Below are 25,941 nucleotides of genomic sequence, written 5' to 3' on the forward strand. Positions count from 1 at the left end.
ACATAAGCAAACTTGAACTCATTCCATTGAAGTGCAACCCTTGAAATCAGGGTCACATTGGGGAATTTCTCCCACTTTTCCTGGTATGTACCACAAACATGGCATATGGTCACTACCTAATAAATTCCTTGTCATTCATTGGTTGGTGGGTCATCACAGAAATATTTTCTAATGCCAGGGATTATTACATATAAAAATATTCAATTTTCCCCATCAAGTCCAAACCATTTATTCAGCTTTTGGATGTCCTTAGATGAAGAACTTAACAAACGATGTGTAAGATTTGAGGAACTATTCCAATGATTGGGTGTCAGCTCTCTAAGGGCCTTTACCTAGCAAATGTAACACAGAAAATCAGCATGTGCATTATTGTAGTTGGGGGCCATGCTGTTAGAGATTACCTATACTGCATTTTCATTCAGTGTATCTATCAAGAGCATATTGGATATGTCTAGTTGCTATGAAGTTGTCAAAGCAGGTAAAGGTCATTTATCCCGAATGGAAGACTTCAGAAATATAAGGTTAAGGACTGGAGTGGTAGCTCCATGGATAAAGTGCCTGCCTTGCAAGCTTTAGGACCAGAGTTCAATCCTTAGACTCCATGTTAAAAGAAAAGGCAGGCATGGTGACACACAGTCATCATCCCTGTGCTGGGAAGAGAGAGAGAGACATGTTGAGAGCTTGTTGGCCACCCTGTTGAACCCATCAGTTCCAGGTCTGTGACAGAACCTGTCTCAAATAACAAGATAAATGTGTTAAGAACAATACCCAAGGTTGACCATTAGTCTCTACATGTGTGCATATATGTACATGTGCATCTGCCCATACACAAGCATTCCCACTCCAATTCTACCATTTTCCCCACAAAAACCCTTCCAAGATTCTAAGAATATGTGAAGATCTCTCTCTCTCTCTCTCTCTCTCTCTCTCTCTCTCTCACACACACACACACACACACACACACACACACACACACACACAGTGTCTTAAACACAAAAGATTAACAAGGATAATTTACAGTTAACAGAAGAAGTGCTTATGAAGTCAGCAGAAGTGGAAAGTAAGGAGAATGAAATGAAATGAGGGCAAAGGCCAGGCAATGGATGAAGACACCTCCAGGGAGCTCTGTGGTGATCAACTGGGTCCTTCTTTTCTGATGAAGTTGCTTTATTGGGTTTTGTTTTGTTTTATTTTTCAGTTATTTTCAAATTTTGATCATGATAGTTCCTGAAACTGGCTGGGTGGAGTAGATACTGACAATCTACAGAATACTCATTTTCTTTTCTGACTACTAATTCTAGGACTTGGCTTCTGTGGACTTTCAGAATCTATGTTATAAAATAAGGAGAATTGTCCAAGTGCCACCTGTGAGTGATACCACTTGACAAAATGTACACAGATGTACAAGATGACACTACCTGAAACCAAAAGACAGGGATTTGATTTAGAAATAAAATCAGATCGTTTTCTCCTAGAACTTCCAGTGGTAATTAAAATTATTCCTGGTGTCACTATCTCTCCTGGAAAAATTAAGATTTATACTAATTATGATTTCCATGATGCTATCAAAGGCACTTTTAGTGTTTGATCACAAAATGTCGGCTATTTGCTCAAGAAGATTGAGAGGGAATATTATGAAGGTTGGTCTCAAAGGAGAGAGGGAAAGGTACCACAAAGGAGACAAGAGATGAATGAAAGTGATGCTGGGATTGCTTCCTGGTCCTTCAGAATTCGAGTCTCTGAAGTTCATAGATTCTGTGCCTTATCAACTGTTAATGGTGATACTTGGCCCAAGGGGCTCTTGGAGGCTGAAGAGGCAAATCTAGGCATGGATTAAGAATAATCCCTCAGGGAAGAATGCCACTGTAAGCTTCTGTCAGTCACTCAGGCTGCTCCAGATTTCAGAAGCAAACTTTAGTATTGAAGGAGTTTAAATTAAAATTCAGGGCAGATGACAGCTAATATCAGAATCTATTCAGTTTTTGCTTCTGGGACAGTGGCACATGAGACCATACTTTGATGAATTGGTCACACCAAGGGAACTAAGTCAGAGAGGGATGGAAGGAGGGCTGGTAAGACTCTGTGTGCTTGTGGGGATTGTTAATCAGTGATGCTCCTGCAAGGACACATTCCCAAGGCCCTTCAACTGTAAATTGCCTCTCTAAGACTGAGGGGGTAGGAGACTATAAAATGTTCTAGAAAATGAAAATCAGAAATTTTATCTAAAATACATAAGGCATTTTTAGAACTTATGGTTAAAAAATAAAGGACATGATTTTAAAGGAGTAGGAAGATTAGATTAGCTGTTTAACAGTAGAAGATGCATCAATGGTCAATAGATATGATGAGAACCGGATTAGAACATCCCTTACACTGTGTTGAATTTTTCTTCCTCAACTGATAGGTAAACTATGCTACTTTACTAGAAGCTAGAGTTGTGGAAAGCTAGTATTGTGGGAGATTGTGGAAGCATTGTGAAGAGGGGTCTAATTGGGTGTATTTGGGTACTAGGGGTAGAGTTTTGATGGCTAGACTCATTTCCCAGGCTTCTCATCCTTTTTTCCTATTGTTGTCCACCATGAGGTGATTATCCTTTGCTGCATGTTCCTGCAGCTCTGATGGCTCCTTTCCCCACAGGCCCAGAATGAACACACAAAATTATTGTGACCAGCCACCTCCACAGCCATTCATAAGTTGTGTTTGTCAGCATTTTTTTTAGTAGAGTAATACAAACCCAACTAATAATGCCCACATTGCAAGACTCTCGGTGTCACTATCAGAAAAGTACAAGAACAATGATACTGAAACAGTGACAAAAATTAATAAAAACATGAACATTGTGAGTACTCACATATTGCTGATAGAAAAGAAAAAAAAAGACGTTCTTTTTAACTGTAGAAAGTCACTGACATGGTTTAGTAGGTGAAAATTCTTGCCACCAAACCTAATGACATGAATTTAATCCCTGAGAAATACATAAGGGAAAGAAAACTGACTTCCAGAAGTTTGCCTCTGTAGTTCTACATGTATACTGCTCTTTGTCCCTCCAATCAGTAAACACATGTGATAAAAAGTTGCAAAGCTAGTCATGAAGTTTCTTTATCATGCATTAATTCTACTACTCCTAAGTGTCTACACAAGAAAATTAAAGTGATAGATGCTCATGTTAGGATTAGTACATGTATGTTCAAGTGAATGTTTTAGTGAATTGAGTGACTAGGTAAGCAAAATGTGATCCAGCCATACAAGGGTATGTTAATTCAGTTGTGAAAGGAATTAACTCCTAAACCCCATTATAGTATTGATAATATTCAAAAACTATATGAAGGAGTCTAGTCATAAAAGACCATAATTTATATAATACCATTTTTATGACCTGTTCAGAATAAGAAAACCAAAGAGTCAGAAAAATCATACATATTTGAAGTTTGGGATAGGTACTATGAATAAGGAGAAAGAAAACTGATTAAGATTTTTTTTCTAAAATTAGGTTTGGTAGCAGTTATACACCTATACGTTGATGAAAAGTCATAGATTGTACTAAAAAAAGCAAATAAATTATCTAGCCTACAACTTATATTCCAGTACACTTTAAAAAGAAGAGGGGGAAATATGGAATGTTAAAGGATTAGGAAGGGATGGTGACAGAAGGAAGAGGGGAGGAGGGGTTAATATATGGGTAAACAAAAGCTAAGCATGTATGTAAAGACCTTATGGAAACTTTTATAAGCTAATTTCAAAATAAAACTTTAAAAAAATAGAGAGTCTGAATGAAACTCAGAATGAGTATGAGTTGTTAATATCACTCTCAAAAGACATGGTTATTAAATGAAAATGCCTGTGCAAAGCGTAGGGCTCCTTCCTAAGAGTTATTGATCAGGAAGTCCTGAGCAAAAGAGGAATTTGCAATTTCCTGTGATAACTACATAGTAAAGTCACTATTGCTGAAGATACCATATACTTGTGCTACAGGACATAGAGATATCAAGTCTAGATAGATCAGGAAATTTCTTCTCTGGGTACCAACTTACATAGTACCAGCAGGTGTTATAGAGGCTGCAGGTGGAGAAAAGACATCGATGGTCTTACCTAGTGTTGGACTCAGTATACTGCAATACTGAGCTGTGAAACAATTTGCAATAGTGGCATGGTTGTAATGATGTAACTAACCACAGGAAGGGATTTCATGTCTGGTACTGTAATCTGCTCAAAAGCTCATGGCTGAAATATAATGAGCCAAAGGAGGTGCCTTATCCATTTCATATAGCATATCATGGATTGTTTGGGATTTGGATACACGTGTGTGAATATATATGCAGAGGCCAGAGGAGGTCATCTTCCATCATTTTTCACTTTATGTTTTGACGTAGCATTCCTTGTTGAATATGGAGCCAACTGATTGGACTAAGCTGGCTGTCTACCAAGCTCTAATGCTCCTCCTGTCTCTGTTTTCCCCATCTGGGCTCCTTGGCATATGCCATTGGGATATTGCTTTTTTTTTTTTCATGTATGCTGAAGATAGAAACCCAGGCCCTCAAACTTGTGTAGCATGGACTTTAACAACTAAGCCATCTTTTTAGCCTAAATTGGTTTTTTTTTAATATGCAGGCCATAAGGGTGAACAAATACATAGTTACATAACAGTATCCCTGTATCCACAGCAAGATATATACTAAGACCTCCAGCAGAAGCTAAACGCCATAGATATTGAATATTGCTTATTCCCATCAATATTTTCCTATAGAAAAGCTTACTTAAGAAATAGGATAGACTGACAAGACTAGCTAATAAAAGAATATATTAATCATCCGTATTAAAAGTTATCTAAACTTGTGAATTCTATCTTTCTGGAATTTTTCAGTTGACCACAGGAGCTGAATGGTGGGATCGAAAGTGCAGGATGTGCTAAAGGTATCTAGACAACAACTCAAAAGCTGCCCAAACCATCTGCGCAGATCAGTCTGCAACTTCTCTTTTCCTTTTAGAACAGATCACTGCTCTCCAACAGTGCAGTACATTGAACTTTTCCCCAGTCGCTTTCGTTTTCTTTCTATCTGCCTCCAGCCATCCAGCCAAACTGATTTTTAGAGGGATTTATAAGCTTCCTTGTCTCTTGTCTGCTTTCTCCTTACTGTTCAGCTCTACCTCCTCTTCCTGTCCTCAGGGTCAGCCTCTGACCCCAAGGATCTTTAAGCCCTCATTTCAAATACTTCAATCATTTACATAAAGCACTCTGTCCAATGGCTGGAAAAATAAGGCCTTTAAGAAATATATCATTCTGAAGACAGTTCTAGTCTACCAAATATTTGAGCTCAGGAAAAAAAAAAAAAGATACTGCTAAAGGTGAACAAAAATAGAAGAATTGCTTAGCAACATGACTAAGCTTGAACTTAACTCTATAAGCCATGCCTGCAGAGTTGAAGGCATATCTTTAGTTTCCAATAATGGTATGTGTGGGGTGGTGCAGAATCATTATCTTTAATATTTAACAGTATTGTATCCCGCATTTCCCAAGAGCCCTATGACAAACAAGATATTATATCAATTTGGTGCACAAATGGAAGAAAAGAGATTTTTATGACCTTCCCAAAGCCTTGTTGCAGGGAGGGCTGAGGATTTTGATCAAACAGGTCAGCCCAGGGTCATTTCAAGCCAGGAATGAAGGTGACTCTGGTAAAATTATGAAACAAAATAATTACTGAGCTAAAAAGGTACTTGGAGAGCTTATCTAGAGCACGATATGCAAATTAAAACCCATGGGCCAAACTCTTACCAGCCACCTGTGAGGTACGAATGGCTTTGTTTGGGGCCAACATAGTAGAACACACTGTCCTCCAGGCATGTCACAGCTGTTGCCATTTTGACACCAGAACAGTTCTAATTATGAGTAGGCACAGGAGACTGTCACAAGAATGGGTCCATTAATGATACCTCATTGTATACCCAGGCTTATATGGTATACAAAAGTCTTAAGAGGAGCCTTCTGGTAACACAGGTATAAGAGTTACTTACACAGGATACACAAAGAGCTTCACAACTACTAGGAAGAGATATTCCATCCTAGGGCTAATCATAAGTTGCCCATGATCGTCCAGGTAACCCACTATTCATACTCTTGTAAGTGACATTGATTAAACTTACTGGTCCACTAAGCTTGACTTGGATAAAACCATTTCTTTGGACTGTTTTGATCTCCTATCTGGGGAAAACAGATGTTTGTTCCCACCAGGCAACACCCATGGAGAAAACTGAATCCCTGTCCTTCTGGTTTGTATCTGCTGCCTGATTTGTTTGTTTTCTTTTTATTTATTTATTTATTTTTAGAATTTTCAACAATTAAAAGAAAATAACCTTTCATAATCCATGAAAAGCATACAAAGTTCAAATTTCAGTGTCTACAAAGCTTTATTGGAACACAACTGTGCTCGTTCACTTAATGTCTATGGCTGTTTTTATTAGATAATGGCATAGCTTAATAGTTGCGAAAGAGATTAAATGGCTCACAAAGCCTCAAATATTTACTATCTGGCTGTTTACAGTGAAATGTGCTATTTCTTAGTATCACTAATTCACATTCTGTGCAAGATTGATTCTACACCCACTTTAAGGGTAAGACTTTTGGCTTAGGGTAAGCAGCAGCTGCCATATGTCTGTGGTCATAATGATTGGTTCAGTCTTTTTGGTTACAAAACAGTCACATACATACCTTAAGTTATCATACTCTGTTTTCAAAAGACAACTGTACTCCTATAAATCTCTGCTTCTACGACTTTACATTATAGAAGTTGCAAATCAAACCGCTCCTTTGTATAGTACAGATATCCATTAAAATTGTTATTTTCATTTTTGTCCTTTAAACTCTATACAAGACACAAAAGTACATTAGTATAGTTAAAATACATTTATAAAGATTACTATTTCTGTCCATTTACTTTGGAGAGGAGCTGAGATCCTAGCATGAGTGGTTTCACTTTCATTTTGGTACCTTATTATTTGATGGCACTTGTTGGAATCCACTGCAATCATGCTTGCCCAAGAAAGATACTTTTGTTATAGCAGGACTTTTGAAAGGTGGTAAATAGCTGCCCTAATTTGTGAACCAGTAATGAGGCTTTAATGAACTCTTGCTGTCTTATTATAGAATATGAGTTTTACATAAATGCCTAAGTTGTAGTGAAGCATCTGCATGTGCAAGGTAAGGAGATTGCGACTTTGCCTTAAACTTAAATCACTTGCTGATTTTCACTAATGTTCCAGAAATAGTCCCTACCACTCCAGCCATCTAGTCACAATTTTCAAAAACATATTCATGTAAATATATATGCAACAAACGCTCTTGGTAACTTCCAATGTCCAAAGAATACTCTATGTAGGACAAGCATCACGGGTCTCCTTTCTCTTCTACAGGTAAATGGTTTTGATTCTGTTCTGGACAGAAATCAAATGTTATCCAAATATAGTTGAGAATTCTTTACTTTTCTATGGGCCTTAAGGAGAAATTTCAACTTGCTAATGTTGGAAATGCAATATCGAACTGAAAAGAACCAGCTGAAGAAACTTGAAAAGGAACTTCCCATGAGCTTAGAACAATAGAAGCAGGAATGTGTCCTGGAAACTGAGAGAATGGTCTGGAACAGAACATCACCCAATGTGATCTGAGAACCTTTGTGCCACAGCTTTATAGAATTCCATGGGGGTAATAAGCAGAATTTCTTCCAAGCAGCATGGACAATTAACTTTTTGAAAATACAATGGGGCTGTTTCTCTGTAGACCATTAGTAAGAGGAAGTTGCTATGTAATTTTCATCTCCCTAATAATTATTTGCACTTGACTTCGGCATGCCATTGTGACTAGGCTGGTCTACTGCTATCATTTTCCGTCCCTCCAGCAATCTCCTACAAAGGTGCTGGTTGGAGGTGGGTTGCAGCTGTGAACCCCGTGATCAATAGATCTCCCCCATCTGAGCATCCACTGAAAGCAAGAGGGGAGAAGTGCAATTGCATATTAGAAGTTTCAGTTCTGTGGTGAATTGTGATAATGTTCCTAGAATACTCTTAGGAGACTGGTCATAGATGTCAGGACTATGCAAGAACCAACATAAAACAAATGGCCCATTTTTTACTTTCTGCATACATAAAAAAGTAACTTTCTAATCACCGCTCTAGTTCATTTCAAATACAAAGCACATGGCACACCCCCATCCCCACACATACTTCAAAAAAGAGTTTTGAGGATTTATCAGCTGGTGAAATAAAAATATGAGAATGGGCTCAAATGCAGCATGTTCTGTAGGAGGCAGCAAACTACTATAGCTCATATGTCAAACATGGTCCCCAGTTTGTTTTTAATCAATAAAGTTTTATGAGGGCAAAGCTGTATCTGTTTGACTATTTCCTGGGATCACGTTTAACACATGGCAAAAGTACACTAACTTGTGCCCCATCAACCAGATGACTTCCAACTCCTACTATACAACTATTAGTAGAAGCAGTTCACTGACTTGGACTATACAATTCAGGGTGGGGCAGAGGGAGAAAATTGTGGACTTTCGGTGAGACAATACACCTATCAACAGGGTATAGAGACTGAGTTAAGAGCCAAACAGATGCTTTTCTTTGTCAGATCTTTATCGAGACAGCTATATAAAATATGACTTTTTGTAAAAATAGTGAATTGAGATTGTAAGATGATGACTGAATGGCATTTCATTTTTAACATATGAAGCCTTCTAAAACTCATAGACAATCAAGAAATCCTGTCTTATCCTTTTTTAGTCCTTCATGTCCTCTTTCTTACCAACCACTACACTGAACATGACAAAAGAGAAGGACAATGAAAGACAGGGCAACCCAGAGTTGTCCTTTTTTTTTTTTTTTACATGTTCCTCAATAACCAGCAAAGACATTAGAAAGGAACATTAGGATTATGTGTGGATATCAACAACTAATATCAAAGTTATGTATGTACAGCAAGGGATGCTGCCAGTCCCAGCATTCAGAAAACCAAGGCATGAAATCCACATGTTCAAGGTCAGCCTGAGCTGCCTAATGAAAACCTGTCTTGAAACCACAACTAAAACAGAAACAGACATGGGGAAATGGCTCAGACAGTAAACTAAGTGCTTGACTTCTCAGCATGAGGACCAGCATTCAATCCTCAAAACCCATGCAAATAAAAAAGGCAATGTGATGATGGGCACTGACTACCCTGACTCCCAAGTGCTTGGATTATAGCCTATCCTAGCATGGGTGAGTTCCAGGCCAGTAGGACCAGGAGACATGCTATCTCAAAAAAAAAGTAGGTATTATTCCTAAGGTACAATGCCCAAGGTTACCCTCTGTTCTACACACACATGCACACATATGCATGAGTATCCTCATACACATACATACAGAAAGAAAAATGAAAAAAACATTAAAATAGTAAGAATAAAATAAATAAAAACCAAAACAAGGACAGGCAAAACAAGCAGCTTTGCAGCACCTCCAGCATTCTAGTTACAGTGAAAGGCAGACATTTGCATATGTGTGGTGTGAAGTGTCAACATAATTGCACTGACTGCAACACTGAACTAACTGCTCTCACATCCAGATCTACAAAGCTTGTATCCTATAAGGGTCCCAAGGAAAAGTCATGATAAAAGTCAGCATGCCCATTCTTTTACTTAGAATGCTGTTAAACAATTGTATGTTCACAGAGAGACCACAGGTCCAAGAGGTAGATCTTGACACCAAGGTTCCTTTAAAAGTACTGATATCCTGGTGTTTCACTTTGTAATTGGTCTTCCAAATTATGGAGCCCATGTTTTATGTTCAGAGTCACCTTCTAATACTGAACTGCCCTCTTCTTTGAGAGCCCTCCAAGCCTACTCAGTGTGAACTGTCCTTGCCAAGACTGTACTCTGGGAACACAGAGTGAATAGACTGTTCCGTGAAATTGGAGGGCATGGACCTCTTGACTTAGATTGATCAGAGTGTCCTGAGGCACAAAACATGTCACCCTTCTACTTGAACAGGCTCTTTGACAGCAATTGACTGTTGAAAGCAAGCTTCTATTCAGGATTTGAGAGAGGATATAGGATAAAGAGTACACAGGGACAGGACCCACATCCTGTGGGTTCTCTGACACCACCCTCCTTAGTCACTTGTTCTCTGTCTCCTTTCATGAAAGAGGGCAAACAATAATGGGAAAGCCACCTGCCACAGAGGTGAATCTCAAGTTCAGCTAATCCATTTGCCAGCAACACCCACTTGGAATTTGGCACAGAGCAGAGTTTCTGCATGGGAGCCAGACATAGGCAGTGACATGAAAATTGCTCTCTGCAAGGGCTGGCTCAATCCAGACAGAAAAGGTTCAAAGGTGAGTCAAAGGAATCAGGGGTGGCAGGCAGCCCCAAGCTACGATTTCAATTACGGGCTGTGACGGAAACCTGCTTGTCCAGGTGCTTCTGCTTTTCACAGCTTTGCCAGCCAAATGGACTTGGTGAGTCACCTTATGCAGACCACTAGGGCCACAGTCAGCAGAGGCAAAGAAAAGAGGTGACCCCAGGCACTGAGCTAACCTGCTTCCCACAGCTTGGCCTAAACATGTGTGCCCCAACTCTGCTGTGGTCAAGTGGCCCCAGGAACTTTGGGTAATTAAAATGCCATGTGATTCATTGGCCTGCTAGATTTAAAAAAAAAAAAAAGCCAAGGGTTTCAGGCATTTGTCCTCAGTAAAAGCCACATCAAGTAAATCAACCAACTTCCAAGACAAAATGAACCAAGCTGGGTGCAAGAAAAAGTCTGCTTAGGCAGAGCTCCCGAGCTCTATGGCAAGTTAGATCCAGAATGATAGTGTCAATTCTGAGCCTTCCTGTTAAAGCCCTTCCATCAGCCCAGAAAACCTACCTTCCAGCTGGGAGCAGCAATTATTAACTCAGCAGATAGGTGCTTTGTCAGATTCAGAAGAAAACAAATCTGCTCCAAGGAAGGGAATGAGCAGTCTTAATGGCAGCCCCGGAAGCGTGTGCACTGAGGGAACATAATCACCTTTCATTTCATGTAATGACACCATCACGTTGACTTTGTTCCCACCGTTCCAAAATTACAGTATGCCTCCCTCCCCGTGACTAGATGCTTGAAATCCTAAGGAATTTGCTGAACGGAATGCCATTTGTTCTTGCCACGAGGCAATTATTGACTTTTTCTACAGTACTCACTGTGTTTACTTTTTATTTTAGTATTCTTTATCAAGAAAGAAAGGGAAAAAAGGAAGATAAAAAGAGAGATAGGAAAAAAAGAAATCCAACAAATGAGGCAGGCTGCCTCACCTGCAACATACTGTCACTTCCCTGTTTTTGTTATTTAAAACTTTACAAAATAACAGTCAGATACCAAGAACGATCTTTCCTGTGGGTGGGTTTGGGTGAGAGAGTGTGTGTAAGAAGGTGTGGTTGTGCATGTGTGTATGCAGATGTGTATGAACATCTGTGTGTAAGCATGTGTAGGCCAGAGGTTAGTGACTGATCTCTCACATAGTCACTTAACCATTCTGTTTTTGAAACAGGATCTCACACTGAATCTAGAGCTCACAGTTTGGCTGGAGTGGTTAGCCATTGATCTCTAGCCTGTCTCTGTCTCCATAGCAATAAGATTACAAGTGTATATTACCACACCCAGATGGATTTTTCCTTTGGATGTTGGGTATTGTACTGGCTAGTTTTGTGTCAACTTGACACAGCTGGAGTTATCACAGAGAAAGGAGCTTCAGTTGAGGAAATGCCTCCATGAGATTCAACTGTAAGACATTTTCTCAATTGGTGATCAAGGGGGAAAGGCCCCTTGTGGGTGGGACCATCTCTGAGCTGGTAGTCTTGTTTCTATAAGAGAGCAGGCTGAGCAAGCCAGGGGAAGCAAGCCAGTAAAGAACATCCCTCCATGGCCTCTGCATCAGCTCCTGCTTTCTGAATTGCTCGAGTTCCAGTCCTGACTTCCTTTGGTGATGAACAGCAGTATGGAAGTGTAAGCCGAATAAACCTTTTCCTCCCCAACTTGTTTCTTGGTCATGATGTTTATGCAGGAATAGAAACCCTGACTAAGACAGGTATCATATTCAGGTCATCATGTTTGCAAGACAAGCACATGGCCTATTGACTGAGCTATCTCCCCAGTGCCATAACTTTTTTATTCCCTTCATGGTTACAACTTTTCATTTCTGAGACCTCTCGAAGTGTATTGCCAGAAACTGAGTGTAACAACTTGTTTAATCTAATCAGATCCATTTGGCCTTTACTGAGTGTTAAATATGTAAGTTTAATGTAATGGCAAATTAATATCTGCATTAAATTGTTTAAAAAATACAGAGAATTGCAACAAGATCACAGTAACATTTACTGAGGAAAAAAAAGTTTAAGGGAGTTTACCACAGAGAAACAGGGTAAGAGCTCTAACCACAAATTAAGTCAGAGTCTTGTAAAACGTTGGAAGGAGATGCTGCAAGAAGAGCCCTACAGCCATCAAATAATGTTTTCAGGCAATCGATTACTTCTTCTCTCCTTGGGATATTTGAATTAGATCAGGTAAGTTCTAGAGAGAAAGCTGGGGCTCTCACAGGTACGTGAGGTGAGTCTGTTTCTGAGTTCTGCGATGACTGAATCCTATTTCCTGAAGTTGGCTGTGTTCTGCTGGAGCCGATAAGAAAGCATGGCGAAGATACAAGCTACTTGCATTTATTCACATAATTCTTTCCTGGAGATAGATGAGCTGAAAATACATTTCCTATTGACCAATGGAGAGATTGGCAGATAGGGATGGCTCAACAATTTCCAAGTTGGGCCAAGCCCAAACTGGAGAGCAAAGTGGAAGTTTCCTCAGCTCATTATTAAGCTCTATTATTCAGGATTCAGAATTGAAGTCTATTGCATCAAGGAGACAGTGGTTCTGTTTAATTGCCCACCATGGGAATTGCTGTTAGAATAATAGAATAGGGTGTCTTATTCAATACACACAGAGAGACACCACCTAACCCCATCACATACAGGGTGATGATGGCTAGAAAACAAAGTCTATGGGGAAAAGTCTCTCAAATTTGAGCTTATAAAACCAGGCGGTAGTTTTAGAAATGATCCATTAGTCTCATCTCCAACTTCCTATGTCAATTGATAGCTTCCAACTTGAGTCAAGGTCCTTTACCTTGCCAGCTGACTAGTATTTATTTTATCCATGCTTTAATATTTTTCTCCTATGTACTAAATTGAAAGCACCAGATTTATGACTCACTCATGCATTAAGCTAACCCACTTTATAGTCACACAAGTGTGTTCTTACTCCATTAAAAAAATTGAAGGGAAAGTAACATAAGGTGATCACCATTCACCATGAAACCTAAGTATCTGTGTAGAAGCTAAAGTAGTCATGGTTCCATTGAAACTGATGGTTGGCCTCTCATGAGGGTGAAGCCTTTGGCAACAGCTTTTATCCCTATCATTTCAATCAAAAATACTACATTCATTCCTCCTTGGGGGCCCCCATTGCTTCTAAAGCCAGATCTATTATTATCCTTGTATTTCCACTGAACTTAAGGTTTTTGAAAACAGCAATTTGTCTTACATATCTAGGCAACCTCAAGAGTTAGTGGTACTTAATAAATACTGTGTATAGGCAAGGAAAGCTTTGGAAGGAAGCTTGTGATCAGATCTTTAAGTTTATTGTGCCCCACCTGCTGAGTGGGGAAGAGCATGTTGGTATAGATAGAGGGAAGCTGAGCTGCACACACATCACCAGTTTCAGGTAACTGTCAAAGTAGAAATCAAAGTCCTAAAATGCAGGGAGTTTAGTTTGGATTTGACTCAAAGAATCGAGGCCTTAGAATCTAATGGTATGGGTCCAAACATGAGTCTTAACAGCAATAAAATCAGGGTATTCCAGTCCTTGAGACCCTTCACTGATTCTGCAAATGAGGAAAGGAATCTCTGTTAATTACATGAAATCATATGTATCTGAAGGATGTTCTTAATATTAGTAGTGTGTTATTTAGATTAAGTTATCTTGTTTTATCCAAACCAGAATATTTTGAGAGGAAAAAAGAGGTTCTATAAATAAGTAATTATTTCAAAAGAAGTACCATACACAAAGATTCACCTGGGTGAACGTAAATTGGAAACAGAAGGGTATAAGAGCCAATATATACTTAGGCAGCATGACATTGCTATAGATAAGCAGTCTAAGTCAGCTAATATGGGTGATATAGGATATCCAAGGAGCTGAATCTGCACGAAGTGGCTGACCATGGATGTCCTAGGAAATGAAAAAATAAACACTGTTGTAACGTTATATAGCTATTCTTATTAGACTGTCATTGCCTTTGACAGCTTGCTTGCAGCTGTCTATCTGTATACTTGAGTATCTACCTCCAGTCACCCTATATGCTGGTCTTCAAGTGTGCTTGTGCCCACCTGTACCAGCCTGCCTACTGATCTGTATGGAAGTCTTTGCCTGGAGGGAATACCTTATCTTTTATCTTCCCAAGGCTCTTCCCATGGTCCATGGTTGGAGCATGGACCTCCAACCATGACTGACAGTATATATCTATACTGTATAAATGAGCCAATATCTATACTAGTATCTATATTTTATCTGTCTGCATCTATACCTGCATCCAAATTTATATCCACAGCTATATATGCATGGGTACCCATCTTCATACACACCTAGTCTTATGGATGACCGGTACTGTTTCAATGTTAATCATTTCAGTTATCTTGCCTTACTCTTGTGCCTTTCTCATTCTATGTACCCTTCCCTCCCTTAGCCAATCCTCATCATTATACATTGTCCTAAGTGTCTTTCTTTTCCTTGTGGTTTCTCCCTTCTCATTTGGCTTCATCTCACCCTCAGTTCTGATCTCTCTTCCAAATTATAATAATAAGAACTGAAAAACTTTTATTTTGTGTGTGTGTGTGTCAAGTTTGTTTCAAGTTTGGGTTTTTGGGGAAAATGCTGGCCTCCAACTCTGATCCCATTGCCTTAACTTCCCAAGTGTTGGAATTATAGGCATTGCTACAGTGTCCAGTTTACCATATTTCTTAAAAATGATCTCTGTTCCTCAAACACTATACTTCAGGTTGGTGGTGTAGCTCAGTGGTAACTTATTTGTACATATGAAGACACAGGTTCTACCTCTGCCACCACCAAAAAGAAAATTGGTAATTCAGGTGTCTCTAAGTAATAGCAATGAAAGTGGTCCTTTCTAAACAGGGTTCTGGTGTATTTATACAATGGATTCTAATTCAGCAAATGTGTGTGACTTGATTCGTCTATGTTTTATCACCAGGAATATGGGAATAGTGTTAGAGTTCCAAGGGCAAATAAAGGAAGCAGAAAAGTACTCCAATGTCACCACCATATACAGTCAACAGAACCACCTGGGTGCATTGGAAACTTTCTTTTCCCAGTCCTTGCCACAGACTCAGGAGTAAGGATCTTACTGCTTTTAAGCTATTCTAATATGCAGGCACTAGTTACCAAACTATGAAATGTCCTACAAGTGTATATCAGCATATGTGTACTCTTCAATGTTTGTGTACCACGCACATGCATTGTGCCCACAGAAGCCAGAAGACAGTGTTAGATCCTCTGGAACTGGAGTTATAGAAGGTTGTGGGATCTAGAAATAGAAATCACTGTCCTCAGGAAGAATAGCCAGTGCTTCCCATTGTTAAGCCACATCTCCAGTCCTTTCTTCATTTTTTGACCTTATGGATCAGTAACTCCATAAAGAAAAATATTTTCTGCCCTATCCTAAATAATAATGGAATTATGCACATAGACAAAACTTAAAGTTTTGAAATATCTTAGGCCATATACTGCAACACTCATACGGATAGGATTCTTTCATTATTTAGCTATCAGGCTGTAGTTTTGAACACAGCACGTGATTCCTCCCACCATTTGGTTCATCAATTCAGTGAAAGTTACATTTCCACCCAATGCAATAATTTGATGGTGAGATTACTTGCATACTAAGGCGAGATTTTCAGAAAAATCTAATTTCCTTCAAAAGATATGTAGACAAATGAAAAGTTAAATGTAAAGGGGCTAATTACTAACCATATATTAGTTTTCCAGGTTTTATTTTAACTAAGAATACCAATAAATACAAAAATACTTTGTACTGCCAACCTGGGCTCCCCAGAAACTGATAATTTACAGCATTTCTCTTTAATGGGCACAATGCATTAAATTGAAGAATTCTCCTTATGTATCACACTCATTAGTAATAGAGAAAGAATAAACACTTTTCAAAGTACTATGCTGGACATCTTACAAGTTCTCTGAGAGGACCATAGAAGCTTACTTTTCAAGAAAGATTAACTCAGCATCTGGACCATGATGCTGGTGATTTTTGTTTTCAAACCTATCAGCAGCAGTCAGAATTTTAGAGACAAGTGGTGCCGGGCGTGGTGGTGCACGCCTTTAATCCCAGCACTCGGGAGGCAGAGGCAGGCAGATTTCTGAGTTCGAGGCTAGCCTAGTCTACAAAGTGAGTTCCAGGATGGCCAGGGCTATATAGAGAAACCCTGTCTCAAAAAAACAAAACAAAACAAAAAAATGAGAGAGAGAGAGAAAGAGAGAGAGAGAGAGAGAGAGAGAGAGAGAGAGAAGTGGTTATTTTCTGGATAAGCACTTGTCTCTTAGAGTTTGACACTTAACACTAGAGAAATATAAAGCTTAAACAGACACATACCCATCTCATAGAAATGCTAAATGGAGATAATGGCAACCCTGAAGGTCCATTTAGCTAGTGTTCCCAGAACCTCTCACTAGCAAACCAGTTAGAGTTCCTACATTTTCAAACAGGAAGAAAAAATAATTCCCCAGACATTAATGAGAAAGGCCTGAACTATACCTTCATAAAGTCCTAATTCATGCCTTAGAAATTCTACTTTTGCCTCAATTATTTTTCTAGTTATGACTACAAATCCTTGGATTACTTTAACTGAGTCAACTGAGTGCATTTGTAGCCATGTTAGAAACTAGATGGCACATTATAATTTCAAACGCTGACTTAAGAAAGCACTTGGACAAACTCTCCACAAGTAACAGCTTAGAATCCAAGATATGATCTACACCCCTGGCCTTTCTTCCTGTCTTTGGAGTGTTCTGAGACGGAGTTCCAAAGGCCACACTCATGCTTCCTTATGTGTGACAACCTTAGGATAAGCCTTCAAAAGTCACAAGGCACTTCTATAGTCCCTAGCATGGGTCATGGTTAAAGGGAAACACAGGTCTTTCCATGGTGTTTTCAAGAAGCAGTCCCTTGTGTAGCTATGGACTCAAGGGGCAGGGGTCTTCTTCTCCCTGCAGCAACTATGGAGAGGAGGAGGGATTTGGGTTATAAAGCCTGGAAAAGCAACCACAACAATCCCATGAGCTGCCACCCTGGTGGCTTTCCAGCCATCCTTACTTGTGTTTGGGATTGAGTAGAGTGTAAAGAAGACCAAAGAATCTGGACAGATACTTTTATAAAAAAAAAAATGTTCCCCACTCCCCATATGATCTTATGTTTGCTAATCAATGCACAGGCAGCTAGGCTGAAACAAAGAAAACAGCCTGTGGTGGGAAAAAAAAATTCCCTTCCTCTCAAATCTCTATTCAATTACAACTGGACTCTGGCCAACTGTGCTTCCTGATTCCAAATCTATTTCACTAATTTCTTGTAATTAAGAATATTTCAGTGATGTTGGAGAACAAAGATAGTTCAAACTCTATTTGTTTGAGGAAAAAGAACTGCACAATATAAAGACTCATCTCACAAAACTGCAAAAATCTAGATGGTGACAAATACTCTGGAAACCACTCTGGTGGTATCTTAAAAAGTGAAACATAGACTTTAACTTGGGCCCATCAGTTTCATATGGCCCTGTCATTCCAACTCTAGATGTAGCTCCCAAATAAGTGAAAAGAGCAACAGAATGTGTTTGTGTTTATGTGTGTGTGTGTGTGTGTGTGTGTGTGTGTGTGTGTGTGTGTGTTCAACTTAGGGACTTGTACATGCAGAAAAAATGCTTTAGCACTATGGTATACACACAGCCCTTCCGAAGGGTATCTGTTCAGCTATGTTCACAGCACCACTGCTTAGTAGTCAAGAGATTAAAACAAATAAGCATCCTGGGGCAGATAATAAAAAAGTATGGTGCATACCTTCAGTATAATATCATTCAGTAATCACAAAGAATGAATTCTAGCACATTGTAATGTAAATACGATTTTGAAAACTTTGTAGAAAAATAAATCAGCCAGATACAAGAAGATAGATATTGTATGACTCCACTTAAATGAGGTTCTTAGAATAAGAAAATTTATGGAGGCAGAAGAGAGAACAGATGCTATTGGAACATAAAAGCAGAATAAACAAATCCTTATTACTAATCATGTGAAATGTACCAGAGGCCACATCCATCTTCTAGCTTTGCTTTACTTAGGGTAATGAATACAATTAAAGTGGACACCCAACAGTACCTGAAAGCCATTACTCAAGCAGTTTAGTATCTACCTGTACTTGTAATAGTTTGTGACACTGGCTTAGTGGCAGAAACTATTTTAGAGTGACAATGAGCTGCTTAGAAAATGTCTTTAGAGGGTTGTCCTGCCTTGCTTTTGCCAACTTTGCACAAATTATCACCATCTGAGAGAATAGAATGTCAATTGAGAAGATATTGCCATAGATAGGCCTATAGACAAGTCTGTGGGAGTATTTCTTTGACTGATGGCTGATGTGGGAGTACTCAGATAACTATAGGTAGTGCCATGCCTGGCAGGTGGTCCTAGGTTATATAAGAGAATATGCTAAGGCAAATCCAGCAAGCAGGTTTCCCTCATTGTCTTTGTTTCAGTTCCTATTTCCAGGTTCCTGCCTGAGTTCCTTCCCTGACTTCCCTCAGTGATAGATCTGGAAGTACAAGCTAAATAAAACCTTTCCTCTCCCAAGTTGGTTTTGGTCAGAGTAGTTTAATGCAGTAGTGAGAACTAAATGAAGGCAAGTGAGGGACTACCAAAGTCATAGAAACAGGCAGTGGCAAATAAGTGCACAACACCATGGATGCTACTAAATGATACATCCAAAATGGCCAAAGCAGGACATTCTGTGATGAATGGTCACTTAACAGAAATAAGTCAGTCATAAAATCTCTAATTTAAATAATGTCCACAGAAAGTTCACAGTAAGATATGCTATGAAAACACATAAACTTTTTAGTACACGACTCAGTGGCATTCCTGAAAACTTTATGAAATAACAAGATTCCACATCATTCTTTAGTTTCAGACAATGGATGAATCTGACCTAATATTTAATAGATCACACTTCTGTTATGAGCCGGAATTGTCATACTGTGGAGGTAAGAGCTGGTTATCCAGTTATCCAATAAATAACCCCATACACATGCACATGCAAGCCACCCCAACTGAACTCAGTGGGCTATTAGAAAAATAAAAAGACAGGAAAATAGGAAGGGGACATGTTGACAAGAAGTTTCCAGAGGGTGTGGGAGGGGGCAAAAGAGAGGGGAATAAAGGGTGAATATAAACAAAATACATTTTATATATGTATACAATTGTCAAAGAATAAATAAATAATTTTTTAAAAAAATTAAAAGAAAACATTAGACAAATTTTTTGGTGTCTTTTAAACCTACTTGATGAAGTAGTCACGTCCATCTCGGTTTGTCATCATCTCCCATCCATAGGGTGGTACCTGGTTCAAGCCCCAGGTTCCTGAGGGAGGTGGCCAGCCCGAAGACTTGGTCCTGTGGCTGGAAAACAAAGAAAGCATCATCACCCCTGATTCTTGAATATACCTTTTGGATTACTGAGCAAGGATACATGTCTTATTCCTCTACATTGTGAGCATAACTGATCATACAGCAACTATAATGAATGCCTGTATCTGATAGCATGCTGGGCATTTTGTATGCAACAGAACACTTTTTGCATAGAATTTACATGAAAGAAGTATACTCATACACCATATGGATAGGAAGACAATGGTTAGTAAAATTAAATTGTTGTGGAAAGCTTTGATAGAAAGTTCTTTGTACTTCTGGCCACAAGATGCATATTTTGATGACAGAGAATTAGAGATTTGTACACATACATAGATTTCACATTGTCATATAAACAAGCACACACAAAGATAAATTGTTTTATGCTTTTAAGAAAAAAAGCAATCTGAAGTTTTCTAGATTCCTGTTACAAAAATATAAAATGTATACTCATAGTAAACATATGCCAAGCAAAGTCAGTCATAAACCATTAAGTTAACCCTAAGTGTTAAGTTGCAACAAATATCTACACCTCATCTTTTCCACATTATAAGGTCTCAAAATCAATTTGCCTGTCAGTACAGTGAAATACTAGAAAGTATTCTATATATTTGTCTTTTAAAATCAAAAGGAATAGGCCATAATTCCTGGTGACAAGCCACTGTGATAGGTAGCATTGCACACTCCAGTCCCTAATTGGAGACCTGTAGCCATTTTCTAACTGATCACCAAATGCTGGCTTGTACAATTCATCCCTGCCTTCTCATGAATGCCCAACACTTCTTCAGTCCTTACCCATGATCCTGCAAGGAAGGAAGGAACATCATTTTAACCTTGCTCCACATCCTCTGTCATATGGCTCCTTAGATCAAAGAGAAGTAGCTCATTTGACAGCCAGCCTCTAAGATCCTGCAGTGGCTCCAAAGGCCAGATTGTCATCAACAAAATTGAGCAGGCAAAGAGCAGTGATGATGTTTGCAGGGACTCAGAGTCAGTGTAGCAGCAGCCACCAGAGAGCCCTTTATACCAAGGTGAGATGAAAGAAGAGCATCCTGGAGAGTGAGTGCAGGCAGAGCACGGATCTCTCTTGTCCTCTGCCTCCCTGGTTTGGCCCTTTTGCACAGGATGCAACTTGCTAGCTTTCATGCAGCCTGTTGCCCTTCCAAGGTGAGTATCCAAAGTAACCCCTCTTCTCAATGCCCTTGCCCTGCCACCACATCCCTCCAACCAGTGACTCAACCAGTGTCAAGAGATGCAAGCCCATTTCCTGTAACTCCTCCGCAGCAGAGGAAGATTTGCATAATTTAAACCCCCTCCTATTGCTTTTCCTTAACTCCATTTTGGTCTCGTGACCACCTCTAATAAAGAGTGTGGATCAAAAGTATTCACAAAATTAATAGAGGTCTGGTAAATTTAGAATGGCACTGTAGGACCACTATTTCTTGCTGACTGTTAAAAGAAAAGACATGGCCACCTCTTTTGTTTCCTTGGCTTATGCAAATGTCAGCGGTGGCAATTTCCTCTGGTGGTTTTGAACAAAAAACTGCTATTTCCCCTAGGTGAGAGAACACATGGATTCTACCCAGAAGTACTATAATAAACAAACAAGCACAAAAATCCCACCATAGTTCTCTTATATCAGCAGGGAACACATTTGGAAAGCTCTTTAAGATAGGACCAAGTAACAAGTTCTTTGAGGCACCAATACAGTCTACAGTCTATTCCATTGTTTAAAACTTTCTATATTCCAAAGCTGGAATATAGTTAGAAGGAACATAAAGACTGTTCTTGACTTTGGAAGGAAGCTTACCTATAGAGATGCTACAATTTATCTTGAAATCCCAAATTATATATGGTGGTACCTGTTAGCCCCTTTAGTCAGAGGAAATGTCATTTTTCCCCCTTAGGTTTTCGGTCTTGGCCCCTTTCCACATACATAACATAAAATACTAATCACCCAAGGAAAGGCACAGGCTTCCTAATGCAATTGAAATGTCAAATACAGCATTCTAATGAGGAGCTGCAGGAAGCTTCGATTATATTTTATTTGCTGAATTTCATTATAATCCACATTTTGTCCTGGGTAGGATGTCCACAGTGTAGCAAACAACCATTCCGCAAGATGTTTTCAAATAATGTCTTTGCCTAAAATGAAATGGCAGCACCAGAAAACCACTGCTAAACTACCTCCAGTACAACAACCGCACACATACTAACTGTGAGCTTCTAGGTCAAGGGGCACCAAAATAAACTATGGACTAATTAAAATCAGACATAGATATAACCACCTGTTCATGAGTTGTTGTAAAAATATGTGGGTTGGAAAGGCTTCTGTAGAACTGAGAAACTTAAAAGTGTAGGAAGAACAAACAAAAACACTTGTAAAGAATTTATCAACGACAGACTTGAGAAAAATCAACAACAGATGTCAGAACTAGAAAGGGGCTCCTCTGCAGTATGAGAACTGAGAGCTGCTAGGTGAAGAAAGGCTCTAGGGAACTCCTTCCTCTGCACTACTCCCAAGTGCCCCTGTTCTCTCACTTCTGGCACCTTTTCTAACCAGTATATTTTCTTTTGTGCATAAAACTTTATATGCCCCAATACAGGGGAATGGCAGTGCCAAAAAGTGGGAGTGGGTGGGTAGGGGAGCAGGGTGGGGAGAAGGTATAGGGACTTTTGGGATAGCATTTAAAATGTAAATTAAGAAAATATCTTTAAAAAAAACAAAAAACAAACAAACAAACAAACAAAACCCAGGAGTTCCTTCTGAATCCCATGCTGTCTTAGAACTCTCTACGTAGCCTAGGCTGATCTTGAATGCACAACAAATCTCCCGCCTCATCTTCCGGAGTGTTGGAACTATAGGCATGTGGCACCAAGCCTGGATCTACAAAGAATGTGAAGAGGTAGCTCTAGGAGGAGAGCAGAATGTGACAACATGCAAGTAAAAACAGTGGATGCTTTGATTTAACAAATTCAGAAATCATGCTCAGTTCCTCAGAAGAGGTCAGGCAGCTGTGGTAACACCATGCAGAAATCTTCATTGGGGACAATAATGGTCCAAGTAGATGCCTGTGAGAGATTCACACCCTTCTTCCTCTGACAGTCTCAGAATGAATTTATTCTGAGGTTCTTAGGTACAATCCTAGGGGCTGGGGCCATTATAAAACCTCTTCCTTTGAAAGGTTTGACTTTTCTTGTCCAAGGGCACCTCAGCGTCAAGATTATTTCTGAGAGCCTACAGATCCTCTTAAGCAGGCCCTCTTAATCCTAGCATTTCTGTTGAATGTCCACTAGTGTTGCTAATGATGGTATGCCGCCAGGCCCTGCTGACATCATTTGCAGTCTGGTATCACCATTTGCAGGAAACTAAGTTAGAAATCTCCATACACAGTTTTTAAGCAAACCTATATCTTATGCAATACTTGGGCAATGTTGACACCCAGTCAAAGTTGGGAATTGCCAGGTTACAAATCGTCCCTTTTTTTACTTATTGCCCATAATCTTGAGCAAATTACATGACCTATCTATCCTCCTTAGGACCTGTGTCTGTAAAAGGCCTCATGTCAGTGTGAGAAAATTACTTCTATGGAGTAATTAGTATAGGATGGTGCCTCACATGAAAAGAGTGTAGCACTCAGAATGGGGAAAGAAGGAAAGACTGTCAATTTTCCTTCCCAGTCTGACAAGAAGAGACTGAAACAAGCAGTGACCTTTCCCCATAATCTTAGAAGTTATTGAGCTTGACCCCTTCTAAGGCAGAAGGAAAAAATTCTGTGATCTAGGGTACAGTGGGCCAGTTTCTTCATTTCCCAGCAAAAGCCTTGAGATCCTCGCAGTCCTAATGTTCTGCAAGTCGTATCTGAGATCATGGCTGTGTGAACCACTTTCAAACACTTACCTCAGCCTTAAAAATAGCGACCTACATTGTCAAGGCTATTTAAATCATTCTAGAAACTTCCCTAGACTGACTGAACTGGTTTGCTACTTTGAGTTTCACTCATCCATTGTTTGCAACAGACAGAAACTATCCATGAACAAAAAAAAAAAAAAAAAAGAAAGAAAGAAATATTCGTACTTTTTGTGAAATGAGAGCATCTATGAATGGGTCAAAGTTGCAGAGCTATTGGTGCAAAGATGACTGGTAGAAGTAACTGATACTCTCCTGCTGTGTATCTGTCTCTGCTTGCTGAACTGAATCTCTATGATCAGTCCATCCTAAGAAAGGGTGAGCTCTTATAAACCACCATCAGGCAGTCCAAGCTATTTGATTTTCTTGGAATAGCTCAGCAGCTCATCATCAGAAAGGGCTCTGAATCAGGTTCCAAAGACTTGAGTCAGGTAGATGCAAAACCTGCCTTTTATTACACATATGATCTTTTGATAAATCCAACTCTTCCTTGCTTTTCTCACTTACATAGGTAAATTATTCTAAGTAGTTCTCATACCAGGGTAATTTTGTCTCCAAAGGAATTTAGCAGTGTCTGGAGACATTTTTGGTGGTCATAGCTTGGAAAAAGTTATTATGTTTTTCTTTGTTCTAATGGCTAGATTCCAGGAATGCTGTTAAACCAGACAGCCCCAAGATTGGAGAGATGACTGGAGTATTAAGAGAATTTGCAGAGGACCTATGTTAGTTTCTTATTACCTTTATGGTAGCTCCCAACTACAATTTGTAGCGAAATCTTTTCAGTCTTTCTGCATCAGTCTCAGGCATGCTCTAAATATATTTGGGAGACAACATGCTTTCCTGGGAAACTAGATCTTTGGGCAGCATATAACATACCATGTTTTGTACAGACTGTTCTGGGTAAAGAAACAGCACAGTAGGTGAGAGCCCAACTGGAATTTATTCTAAGCAAAATGGCTGCTGCCATTAATAGTGAATTAGAAGATCACCCAAGGTTGATCCCTACAGCTTCTTATTCCAAGGTCCAAAGCAGTTACATTACCACAATTAAGAGGGATGTGAGCTCATGAGCTTCTTCATATATTTGGTAATAAATCATATAGGACTGGCAGCCAATATTACACTGCAGTCTTTGAGACTTGCAGAGAAGTGAATTTTTATATCTATTGAGAATATGAACAAACCAGAGATTTATCTATTTGATTATTCATCCTTGACATTGAGTGGCACTGTGAAAAAATACAACAAAATAAATGTTGACCCAGGATCTGATCGTTCTTGCTTCTGTGAACTCACAGAAATTATTTTGCAGATGAACCCAAGGTTACACAGTGTTGCATATGGATATATAAAATGGAAAGCATTTTCCCATTTATTTTTCTGTTAAGATTAGTGGCTAGGGTGTTGTATAGATATGTCCTCCAAATTAAAACCTTCCCTCCTGAAGGAAGAAGGGAAGATCATTAAGATTTTAGAAAGTAGATGAAACTTACACAATTCAGAAAATAAATTAAACTTGTAAGTCTCAAGGAGTTACTGAAAATGCCAAGGTTTCCAAGGGCTCCCTGAGTTTATATAGTAGTAACAATTGCCAGAGAGGGGAGACACTCTGACTGGTCAGCTACATTCAAATCATGTATGAAACTTTAGGGATGTAGCAGTTTTGAATCATCACTTATCCTGGGGTGGGCTTTTGGGTGATCGAGCTGGCTTAGATTCATTCATGCTACCAGAAAGAGCACCCCACCTGGTAAGCAAGCCCAATGCATTCACTTTTTAACTAAGATAGATTTGGGTTGGATAATTTCTTTCATTTGTTTCTGGTGTCCCATGTGGGGTAAATAGATGGCTATTTATATCTCCCCATGATAATTCAAGTGACATTGGGTTATGGTACCTGAATTCACCAGATACCACCAACTATCCTCCAACATCAGATTACATTTGAAGTAGCTAGTATTCGTGCTTCTTGGCTCTAGGTTCACATACAAAGGAGTTAAGGTAAAAGGGCGAAGACAGGGAGAGAGGAAAATTAACAACAGGAGATGGGTCTGAATAGATTTTTAAAATTCCAAGTTTTGGTGATAGCCATGACACTTTTGTGCCTCACATAGTATAATCTGCAGTGGTTGGAGAAGAACCCTCACCATGACCTCTAGGGATGCTAGTCCTGTAGTTTGCTATCCCTGGATCGGGTAAAGACATGACTGACAGGTCTGTTGATGTTGT

At 39.3% G+C, this 25,941-nt stretch overlaps 1 protein-coding gene across 13 annotated transcripts in view; it reads right to left on the reverse strand.

The window, feature by feature from the left end:
* Frmpd4 (FERM and PDZ domain containing 4) overlaps positions 1 to 25,941 on the reverse strand; it is a 1,105,936-nt gene that overhangs the window by 238,037 nt on the left and 841,958 nt on the right. For all 13 annotated transcript variants that reach the window (NM_001369234.1, NM_001033330.4, NM_001359072.1 and 10 more), the window contains one exon: positions 19,677 to 19,793. In NM_001369234.1, the coding sequence (NP_001356163.1) occupies positions 19,677 to 19,793 (117 nt within the window). The remainder of the gene's footprint in view (positions 1 to 19,676; positions 19,794 to 25,941) is intronic.

This window comes from Mus musculus, chromosome X (genome assembly GCF_000001635.26).
Source record: "Mus musculus strain C57BL/6J chromosome X, GRCm38.p6 C57BL/6J".
NCBI classification, from domain to species: Eukaryota; Metazoa; Chordata; class Mammalia; order Rodentia; family Muridae; genus Mus; species Mus musculus.